At 37.4% G+C, this 11,725-nt stretch overlaps 1 protein-coding gene and 1 long non-coding RNA gene across 3 annotated transcripts in view; one reads left to right on the forward strand and one right to left on the reverse strand.

Annotated features, from left to right (window-relative positions):
- The window catches only part of LOC103156308 (noelin-like), a 22,141-nt gene extending 12,414 nt beyond the window's left edge, over positions 1 to 9,727 (forward strand). Inside the window, exons 1-5 of one of the 2 annotated variants that reach the window (XM_016664236.1) lie at positions 990 to 1,100; positions 2,196 to 2,351; positions 4,249 to 4,468; positions 7,823 to 7,929; positions 8,334 to 9,727. In XM_016664236.1, the coding sequence (XP_016519722.1) occupies positions 2,205 to 2,351; positions 4,249 to 4,468; positions 7,823 to 7,929; positions 8,334 to 8,996 (1,137 nt within the window). In that variant the 5' untranslated portion in view covers positions 990 to 1,100; positions 2,196 to 2,204 and the 3' untranslated portion in view covers positions 8,997 to 9,727. Of the gene's footprint in view, positions 1 to 989; positions 1,101 to 2,195; positions 2,352 to 4,248; positions 4,469 to 7,822; positions 7,930 to 8,333 lie in introns of those variants that run through there. The other variant, XM_007578301.2, reaches the window with a different exon arrangement.
- The window catches only part of LOC107833875 (uncharacterized), a 21,688-nt gene that overhangs the window by 4,413 nt on the left and 5,550 nt on the right, over positions 1 to 11,725 (reverse strand). The window lies entirely within an intron of this gene.

Consider the following 11,725-nt stretch of genomic DNA (forward strand, 5'->3'; position numbering starts at 1 on the left):
TTACCATGATAGATATAATGTATGTAATAAAAGTCATTAATGAAGGAAAAACTCAACCAGACTTTAAGTTTAGGTTCTGGTTCTTAGAGTATGAAGTTAATTTTTTATTTTTCCCCAATTATTCAATGAAAAAAAAAACCCACTAACCTCAGTTAAGTAAAATAAAATTGTAATCAAAACGTTTGGAATTGTAATGATTTCTCTTTTTTTAACAAAAGGTTTTGTTTAAAAAACTTTTTAAATTAAATAATTCATTTTTGTCTCGTGAACTTAAAAAGTTATTTGCCAAACAAACTTTTATTTGCACACATCAGAAATCTTTTGTTGTGATTTTAGGCCCCGCCCACGACGTCATGTGAGAATCACCAGCAAAACTTTGAGTCACAAACAAAAACTTAGAATAGCAAGAAAAGATTTATGACATGCACAAATAAGTTTGTTTTGCAAAAAAAATTTACTTCATGAGACAAAAATGTGCGATTTTAATTTTAAAACAAGTTTTTTAAGCTAAACTCAGTCGGCTTTTCTCATGGTGACATGCATTAACAATTCAATATTTGCTGTTTTGTTTTTTTCTGCAGTTCCACCTTACAGTTTGATGCAGCTCTTCTTTCCTGAATGGACCGTCTTCATCTCCACTGCAGCAACCAGGCAGCTCTCTTTTATAGATTACAGTCACTAAAAGGTTGCATTGTGTCATTGTTTACATTTTTAATAGTGTAATTCTGTAAAGACTAAATATGTCTGGTGGTCCAGCTCTGACTTGCATATCTTGGTAAATTGCGGGTTTGAATATTGCAATACTTTCCTATAACAAAATAGACCTGCAGAAAGAAATTACTAATAAAATATCTTACATATACATAGTTATATGCTCTATATAGAGATTTTCCTTAACTTTGATTGTATATCTCAATTTTGTAATTTATCATTGTTTATTAAACTCTGAAATCTGTGTGGCTTTAATATTCTGTCCTAGAATGCGGTGAGATGGGCCCTTTTTTGCACGGCCCTGGTTTCCACCATCCTGGCCCCAGGAGACGTCGTGTCCTCTGCCTCCAGCCTCCACTCAGCAATCTGTCCATTTGGCATCTGCAGCAGTAAGATCTACGCTCTTCAAGACTCGACGTTCTCTCATTCCCACTCACTTCTCCCTCCTTCCCAGTGAACTTCCAGTCCCATGTCTCCAGTTTCCAGGATCAAGAACCCAACAAGAATCATTCTTTTCAATAAACCTTTTACATCTAATTATTCTCCTGAGACCATTTGTGAGTCAGACATCTGAACGAAACCATGACATTCATAGTCTTAATCCAGAATTATCACGGTGTGTATCTTTCTCTAGCCCATCCATTTACTTTTCTTATTTTTTTAACTGGCAACTAATTTTGGAGCTTAAGTTTTATTGTTTGTATTTGACTATTTAGCCTTCGTATGTCATCCTTTTCTGCTCACCGATTCCAGCTGTTTGTCACTTTCTTGATTGCCCCTGTGTGTATTTATGCATCGTTGTTTCCCTGACGGATCCTTGCATCTTCCCCTGTCCCTATGAATTATGCATTTTGGGTTGCCATAACACAGAATGACCTAAAACAGTGGTGACCAAAGTGGGTCCTGAAGGGTCAGCATCCTGCTTGTTTTAGCTTCTCCCTGGTGGTAGGAACTTCCTCCTCAGCAGGTCAATGTTCTACCAATGAGCATCACTGGATCCAGGTACATTAAACCAGGGAGAACTAAAACATGCAGGATGCCGGGCCTTCAGTTCCCACTTTGGGCTCCACTGACCTAAAGGATAAAAACTACACAGATGTCAGAAAATGCACCTTGAATTGCTTTGACTAATCGAGAGACAGAGAGCTGTGCATCCAAACACAGATCATCTTCTGCAGTTGTTTTCCTGACTTATTTCCATAATGAGAAGCTGAGAGAAAATGTATTTGATACTTGGATATCAAATACTTTACTCAGATATTCTGAGTCATTGCTACTGACGGCTAAAGGAAACAAAACTCAAATAACGAAGCCAACACAGTGGAAAGAAGCATTAATGGTGAAATTAAGACCATAGACATTGACATTAATCATAAAACTAGAATTAAAATGCAGTTTTGCATGCGATTGCACTGATGGGTTCTATTTGCAGTGAAATACAGAGAATGATGCAGGTGACCATGTATTGATTTGATTCTATGCAGGTTCAAAACATGAGTCAATCCATTGAGGTTCTGGACCAACGGACACAGAGGGACATGCAGTTTGTTGAGAGGATGGAGGTGCAGCTGAAAAGTCTTGAAAACAAATTCAAACAAGTTGAGGAGGGCCATGAGAGCAACATTGCCAGGCAGTACAAGGTACCAACACACCAGCTTGTCAATGACTAACCAGTGAAGAGGCCTTAAGTTTGAAATCACAACAATTAATTGATGGCTTGTATCATGAAATGAAATGTTAACATTTTGATAAATTCAATCACAGATCAAGCTGATCTGAACTTCTGGCTCACTGCATGATTTTCCCTGTTCTTACTTGTAAAGATTAGATGTAAATCAAAGGTTTTTACCAGGACTTCACTGAATCTTCTAAATCAATCATCTGAATCAGACGTGATGATTCAGCCGGGACGACCAGAGAAGCAGCAGCAGCAGCAGCAGCAGCAGCACACGCTAATGCTAACCTTGACCCAGAGGAACTGCTCGTCTTATTCTCTCTGACACCGTATGTGGTGCATATATATGTGTAGCATGGTACTTTGTGGTTTTTATGTATGTGTCTATTTTATTTTAGTGTTTCTGCTATTCACTGTATGACTGTTGCTGCTATTGAATATGTAAATTTCCCTCTTTGGGATAAGTAAAGTATTTATCAATCTATTGGTTTGTAAACACAGCAGATGCGTGCAACTTGACTGCGGAAAGAGCCGTGGAGGCCACTGGTTGCCATGGTTACCTGCATTAATCTCACTCTTTGAGCATTAGCTAGCATGTTGTCAATCAGTGTGCTACAACTTTATCACAGTGACAAAACGAGTTATTCTACCAAATGAATGTTAGTGAATGAGACGTGTGTTAATGTCCCATAAGGATTAAATACAGGTGAGTCGATAAATTATGAGAAAATGGCTCAAAAATGACTAACTACCATTATTAAAGCAATTTATTCACAGTAAGATCGTCAGCTCTCAGAGAGATATGCCGAGTCTAAGACAAATTACTGGTGAGCATTAAGGGCACCAGCATAGGATTTTCCTAAAAATGTATGTTTTTATATATCAATCAGATTGTATCTGTACAGCACATTTCAGCAGCAGGCATTTCAAAGAGCTTCACATCACAAAAACACAAAGTCATGCAGCAGAGAATCAACAATCAAAACGTCACATTAAGTCGATGCCGTCGTTAAATTCATAACTGATTATGTTTCAAATAAACTAACCAGGAGGGTTTTAGTCTGGATTTAAAGACACTCAGTGTTTCAGCTGTTTTACAGTTTTCTGGAAGTTTGTTCCAGATTTGTGGTGCATAGAAGCTGAATGCTGCTTCTCCTTGTTTGGTTCTGGTTCTGGATGCAGAGCAGAACCAGAACCAGAACCAGAACCTGAGGGGTCTGGAAGGTTGATACAACAACAACAGATCTATAATGTGTTGTGGTCCTAAACCGTCCAGTGATTTATAAACTAACAGTATTTTACAGTCTGTTCTCTGAGCTACAGGGAGCCGATGTAGTTATTATTAAACACACAGAGGCAACGGGACAGACTGAAGGCTGCAGGCGGCCAGGAAACCTAATTCAGTAAAATTATTTCTTCCTGTTTTGTTCACAATTAGAGGAAAAATTAAGATTTAGCTGCATCTTTCAAGGCCGATGAGAAACTAAGCCTTCAGAAAGTAAAAATGCAGCAGGTTGATGCAGTGAGATATATGGAGACGGTGTGCTAAAAATAAAACCTCTGACAACAGCAGATGCCACAAAGCTTCACGCAGGAGTCGTGTCAGATGAAGAGAGACAATTGTAAATTATTTTATTAGCCTGACTGTAAAATTATTAATATAAAAAATATATTTGTGCCTTCGCTCTGAAGGCGACATGACTGTGATGCAACGTGACGTCGACTGATGATCCTTCTACTGATCAACCGATCTATATCATAAGTACATATAGGTCCAATGCCACAGAGTTCTTATGCAACTTTGATCAAATTCATTAATTATGAAAATACTTTTAAAAGTTCCTTTCATTTTTCTGTCTCAGTCCATTAAAGCCAAGATGGAGGAGCTGCGTCCTCTCATCCCGGTTCTGGAAGCCTATAAGGCAGATGCTCTGCTGGTCCGACAGTTTAAAGAGGAAGCAGCTAATGTGACGGAGCTGCTGGGATCACTGCAGGAACAACTGGGAGGACTGGACTACCAGGAGGTCCACAGCCGGGTCATGGACCTGGAGAACCGTCTGCGCGCCTGCATGCAGAGGCTTGGTGTGTAGACAAACGGGAACACTCTCAGTTCACTAGTGTTGTGAAACTTGGTCTCAAGACTATTTGGAAAGAAGTTGTGGGTCTGAAGGTGTGAGTTTCCCTAAATGTTGTGGCAGTAGTTCAACTAATTGGGTTACATTCACACAGCAGGGAAACGTGACCCAAATCTGCCTTTTTTGTTCATATAACCCACATCCAACATTTTCACCGCAGTTTGAGTGGCCCCAAAAAAATCCAACCTGTGCCACTTCCAATATGTGTATCTAATAACATAAAAGTAAAAATAAATAAAATACCACATGTCCTTTCAGATGGCAGATGCTTTGAAAACTATTGATGTGAGACATTCATCATAATGCTGTGCCAGAAAAAGCCAGATGTGGTAAATCAGGATGTTAACACTGACTGAAAATTATGATTATATATTTATGAAAGATTTCTGTCAGTAAAGCACATCATGTTACAAGTGATTGTAAAACAATTAGTTTTTATTAACTTCCTTTGTGCTGTGATCTTTTGACGATACTGTTGACTCCCAGTAACAGAATCCGGTATCACTTTATTTGAAGGGGGTGAATAAGACAGTCATGACACTGTAATAAACATGACATAACTCCTGTCATGAACATGAATAAGCCTTCAGAAATATTTATGACTGTTGTCATAAAGCGTCATTCGGTAAATTATGACACTTTTAATACAAAGTTGACATTATTCAAAATGTCTGACAACTTGACATTAACCAAGAAATCATTACTGTTTAAACTTTACCTTTAATAACATAAAGTTACCTAATTTTTAAAGTGCAATCAGTAATACTTTTATAACAAATTTATTTCAGTAATGATTTCTTGGTTAATGTCAAGTTGTCATAACAAAGACATTTTGAATAATGTCAACTTTGTATTAAAAGTGTCATAATTTACCGAATGACACTTTATGACAACAGTCATAAATATTCATGAAGGCTTATTCATGTTCATGACAGGTTTTTATGACAGTGTCATGACAGTCTTATTCAACCCTCTTCAAATAAAGTGTTACCCAGAATCCTAACCCTAACCTGCTGAAAAAGGTGTAAAACTCTCCATCCATAATTATTTTGATAAACAGAGCACTGCTGTGTCACAGCAACGCTGTGGGGATGTGAAATGTTCACACAGAAGATTCATTGTGGTCAGGTTTAATTAGCAACATGAACAAGTATGCAAAGACAAATCTGAATTGAGCATTAAGACCTGCTGTGTGAATATAGCTTCAAGTCTGGAGCCCTTTTACAGATTAGCTGGCTAATGAGCTAGCAGGTGGGATGTCTCGTAATGTAAGGATCTGAAAATTCTTTCCCAATTAATTGTGGTTTTGGACTTGATTTCACCTCTCACAAAATCTTGGTCTCTGGTTAGGCAGTTTTTAGTACAACACTACAGATCACACTTTAGATCTTTTAAAAGTTGAGCTGTTGGCATTCAGCGTTACATTACCATAAGTTCACACAATTCCAGGATGTGGCTGAGACTTGCATAAGAGTGGCTTTGTGGCAGTGACCATATCAGTATTTATATATCTATATTTTTATGACTAAAACTGAATAATTTATGTAGCTGAAAGGATATTTAGATATTCAGTTTAGATCTACCCTTTTCACTTTATCCCTTTAGTTTTGCCATGAATTTCTTTTCATTCACAAACATTTGGGCTTAGGGAATTCAACCTCAGCTCTCTACTCCTTGTTACAATAAACATCTGCCAGCACAGCTACTGATGGCTAACAGCTACTGATGGCTAACAGCTACTGATGGCTAACAGCTACTGATCTTAAGGCAGCAGTTTTTTTCACCCAAACAAAGAAAATGGATCCACAGAACTAACCGTGTTACAACTTAACATAATAATGTATAGAGATATAGCTACATATATATGCATATAATGATAGATATCATGTCGTGACTACATTGTAACACAGTTGCTTCTGTGGATCCATGTTTTGTAAGTGAGCCGAGAGGTTTGCAAGTGAATTGAGCCTAGCAGAGACAAGGTGTCAGCACAAGCACAAATGTTTGAGAAGCACAGCGAGTACTTGAAAGAAAGCAGAATTTTTCAGTATAAGCATTACACATTTTGAGAAGAAAGACATGAAGTCCTGCTTTCAAAGTGAAAATGTGTGCTGTCAAATTATGGCAGAAAAGTTCTTCCATACAGTTCCCTTCTAAGATTGTCATTTTGGGACCACAAAAATAACTTCTGTCTTCTGGAGACATTTCTGACCCATTCTCTCATAGTTTAGACACAGTAACCCAGTCACTGTAGTGGATGTTGGTCATGTGGGCAGAACAAAATAAAAGATCTTTATCAACAACATAAACATAGTAGATGCTATGTGAGATGGTTTAAGCTAATGGGGTCAAATAGCCTTGGTTCATTCTTTGCTTGGTTCAATGACTGACATGTATTCTCTGCATGTTATGCAAGATCTGAAAATGTTAATCAAACCAAAGTCTGCCTTGAAGACTCCACTGAGGTGTGTGAATCTTTGAGTTTTTTTCTTAATAATGTTGCCCACCTTAGGACCCACTGACCTTCCCATTTTTACTACATGCATGTTCTGCTGAGTCTGTTAGTTCATCTTTTTTGGATGACATATGAAGTCTTCTGGATCTCCCATCGATCCAGTCCCACTTCATCTTTTTTAAGACCTTCAATACCTTGGCATTGTGTGTGTTAGAGATTTTAAATACCAGTTTGGAGATTAGGATTGTATCTGCAGCTTTAATCGTGCTGTCATGACACCACTGATCAAGAAGCAAGAAGCATAGTGTAGACTGCTCCATATGTGATAATTTTAGGCCACTCACTAAGCTCCCTGTTTTCTTTAAAATCTTGGAGAAATTGTGCATTGTCAACTGAAGTCATTCTTGGATGAAAACAGCATCCTTGAAGTGTATAGTCTGGGTTTAAAAACGGAGAACTTAACTCCCTTTTCAGCATCACTCCTGACAGAATATTGCTAATTCTGACAATATTCTGGAAAAGAAAAAAGGACATGGGACGTAAATGTCCTGGTCAAGAATAACACAGAGGTTCAATACCTTGAGGGGAAGCTGAAGGATCAAAAGATCTTTTAAATCTTAACCAGAATGTCAGACCAGGACTAAAGGTTAAAAGATAATTGCAAAGAAATGGTGAACATGCAAATGAAGCAATAATGTAAAACCACAACTGATTTCATTGAGTGGCATCAAAAGCCCTCTAATTTAAATAAACCTATATAATCATTTTAAAGTTAACATTCTACTTGATTTGATCTCTTCCACATTTTATTGTGCCATGTCTTCATGTAGTTCTGTATTTTTACAGCTTGTGGGAAACTTACAGGAATATCAGAACCTATTACAATGAAAACATCTGGGTCCAGATTTGGTTCGTGGATGACCGACCCGTTGGCTTCAGTTGGAGACAACAGGGTAAGTGTCACAACTTTCAGAACAGAAACCACCAAAACAACAAAGGACATCTTGTCTTACTTTGAATCTTTCAGCATTGGAAATGTCGAGTTGAATTTCTGAATGAGCTTCATCTCAAAGGCCAGTTGTGAACAATTAATGTCCAATTTATTGTTCACAATACATTGGACAAGTGTATTAATTTCATCTCCTGTTGCTAATCTGAAAGACACTGAATAAAGTTGGCATAAATGTAAATATGGTGAGAGTAAAAAATGAAGTTCACACAGTTATCCAACCTACCAAAGCATTTTACTCATGTTGAAGTCTATTCTTCACCAAACCCAGAATTGGTGTCCCTGGTCAATAATTAATGACGCTATTAAAGATAAACTAAACAGTTAAATTGCTTTTTCTGCCCACAGGTGTGGTACATGGATGGTTATCACAACAACCGCTTTGTCAGGGAGTACCAGTCAATGTATGACTTCATGACAACAGATAACTTCACGTCTCATCGCCTGCCTCATCCGTGGTCCGGTACTGGCCAAGTTGTTTATAATGGATCTATTTACTATAACAAGTTCCAGAGTCACACCATAATCAAATTTGACTTTAGCACGTCACTCATCAGCCGCTCCCGACAGCTTGACTTTGCTGGTTACAACAACATGTACCATTACTCATGGGGTGGGCACTCTGATATCGACCTCATGGTGGACGAGGGTGGGCTCTGGGCTGTTTATGCAACCAATCAAAATGCTGGCAACATTGTGCTGAGCAAATTAAATCCAAACACTCTTCAAATCATCCGCAGTTGGACCACCAACCACCCAAAGCGAAGTGCCGGTGAGGCCTTCATGATCTGTGGAACGTTGTATGTCACCAATGGCTACTCAGGAGGAACTAAGGTGTACTACGCCTTCTCTACCAACTCCTCCACCTACGAATACATTGACATTCCCCTGACCAACAAATACAGCCACTTGTCCATGCTCGATTACAATCCTAGAGACAGAGCACTTTATGCCTGGAACAACGGCCACCAAGTTCTGTATAATGTAACCCTTTATCATATAATACAGTGACTAGACATTGTTCCTCTGTGTCACAGTTTAATATAATATGATTCTCACATAAGACTATACATTTCCTCTCACAATTTATTACTCCAAGACACCTGTAAGACAAAAGCAATTATTCAGATAATTTATGTGCTTCCAGGGTAAACAGGATCACTGACTGAAACTGTTAATCACGGCTGAAGAGAATCAGAAAACGGACTGTTCCTCGATCAACCCCTGTCTGGACTACACAGAGTTTTAGAGGCGTTTCTTAGCATGGGGCACTACAATAAGATGTCGGCGTGTCAATCGTGAACAACTAAAAAACAGCACTCTTAGAACTATGAAACTCCAAAAGTATTTCTGATTTTATAAGTTTTTAAAATTGTCACAACACTAAATATTGGATTAAGATGCATGTTGTGAATTTTACAAAGACCTTTATCTTTTCATTGATAAGTCATATAAACATTAAAGCTGGGCTGGAAATCATTAATCAAGCTGTTAAAAACATTTCTATTCTCAGATTGCTATAAAAAAAATTGAAGGAACCAAAACGTAATGAGTTTCTAGTTTAAGAAACTAACCATGTACTCCTGGTTTTTGTAATTCCCCAAGTCCAGACATTTTCTTGGTACTGAAAATATGGAACAAAGTCAGTACTGTACTGTTAACTTTTAGATGTTAAAATGTTATTTTACTGTTACAGATTTTAGGAAACGGACTGATTCCTCCACCCCTCCTCCGAAACAGTTCCTTTTAACCTTGACGTCGATTGCTTTCTAAATTACAACAAAGTTTTTGAATAAAATATATGTATTGTTTTGGGATTGTTTGTANTTTTTGTAATTCCCCAAGTCCAGACATTTTCTTGGTACTGAAAATATGGAACAAAGTACTGGACTGTTAACTTTTAGATGTTAAAATGTTATTTTATTGCTACAGATTTTAGGAAACGGACTGATTCCCCCACCCCTCCTCCGAAACAGTTCCTTTTAACCTTGACGTAAATTGCTTTCTAAATTACAACAAAGTGTTTGAATAAAATATATGTATTGTTTTGGGATTGTTTGTATTTTTTTTCAGAATGTATAACTTTAGGATACCAATTCAAAATGGAATTTTATGATTTTTTTAAATGTAACATATCAAACAGCAATAGCTATTGTTCTCTTTTGCAAAAAAGTATTGGTAGAACTTTTTGTAGGAAAAGCAGAACTTTAAAGTCTGTAACTTTTCGTATGACTTTCTGTGCTAATATCAGCTTAGTTTGTGAAACATAATTTCTACTGAAATATAAACCCTTTTTTTGCTGAATAACAAAAACCCACATTTATTTAAATGATGGTAATATTCTATGGTGTGTTTCTCTTTTTTTTTACATACAAGTAGATTTTGTAATAGATTCAGAAAATGTAATTTATTTATTGGCTTGTGAAATCATTTTGTTTATTTTGATGTTCGGAGCCATGTAAAGAAATCCAAATGGATCAATTAATTATACACATGATTAGCCGTTTGACTCTCTTTATTCCATTGTTTTGTGTAGATTTTGTGTAAGCATTAATACAAGTCAAGAATCAACATGAACATTTTCACTGTTTTGTGTAGATTAAGGAAATAAAAGTGGGAACTGTGCAGATGTGTGGACTGAGGAGTTTCTGGAATTTGTGGCCTTTATTGTAAAATGATATGAGGGTAAAGATGACTAAGAAAGAAGGGAAGAACCTGCAAAAAATGACTGGAACTGAACCAAGAACTGCAAAATTCTTCACAAGCTCCACATGGTCTAACAAGTGATCCACCAAGCGAAATGGATGAAGGATTATTCCCACTACCGGTTCACAAAAATGTTCAGAATAGCTTTGCTAGAGGGCTAGTTAATCTTCCAGGGAAGTTTAAAAACTGAATTGTGGACAAGGAGCATACAGCAGTGGTAGCTGTTGAGGTGCAGCCATTTTGGGAGCCTTTTCCATATTCTTTCCTTTTCACAATGCCTTTCAACACTGTTGGACTCTGTTTCTCATAGAGACGTAAGTCATGACCCCTCCCGACCCCACTGAGGGACAAGGGTGTTCAGAAAATGGATGGATGGATGGACGTAAGTCATGTCAAGGCAGATTCCACCTGGGGGTTTTCTTATGAAATAGGTTCAGAGCAAAAGTACCTGTAAACAGAGTGCATAGACTTTAAGAAGTAGATGAACACAAATATAATCAGGTAATCACTCAAAATTTAAAATTCTTTGGTCAGCACAAAATCACTTGTAGGGTGATAAATCTTTCTGTAAAGCATTCATGCATGTTTTCTTCACATAGGGACTGAAGGACGTTGCAGGAAGAGCAGCTTTCCTGCAGGTGTTGACATATTTGAAATATGCCTTTAGGCATATTTAGTTGCAACTGCCCCATTCAAGTTTATGAATATGCTTCTTTGGTAGTTTACAAGCTTGTAGTTACAGACATGTAAATGTTCTAAGTTTGAAAAACATTGGTTAGCATTTTAAAGATGAGGATCAGCCTTCCATCAGGTTTCGGGTTGGGGATTCTTACAGTAGAACATCTGAGCCTGGAGATCCAGACTCACTCAGCTCTCCTGCACTGAGCTGTGAGCCAGGTGGGATAGTGTTGGTAGATTTTATCCATCCACGATCAATAAAATCTTGAAATAAATGTATCTCTCTTTTTGATTCAAAATGTTTTATCTATTGGGTGTAATGGATAGTGAGATATTTAAAATGTCTAAATTATTTA

Source organism: Poecilia formosa, unplaced genomic scaffold, assembly GCF_000485575.1.
Source record: "Poecilia formosa unplaced genomic scaffold, Poecilia_formosa-5.1.2 Scaffold473, whole genome shotgun sequence".
NCBI classification, from domain to species: Eukaryota; Metazoa; Chordata; class Actinopteri; order Cyprinodontiformes; family Poeciliidae; genus Poecilia; species Poecilia formosa.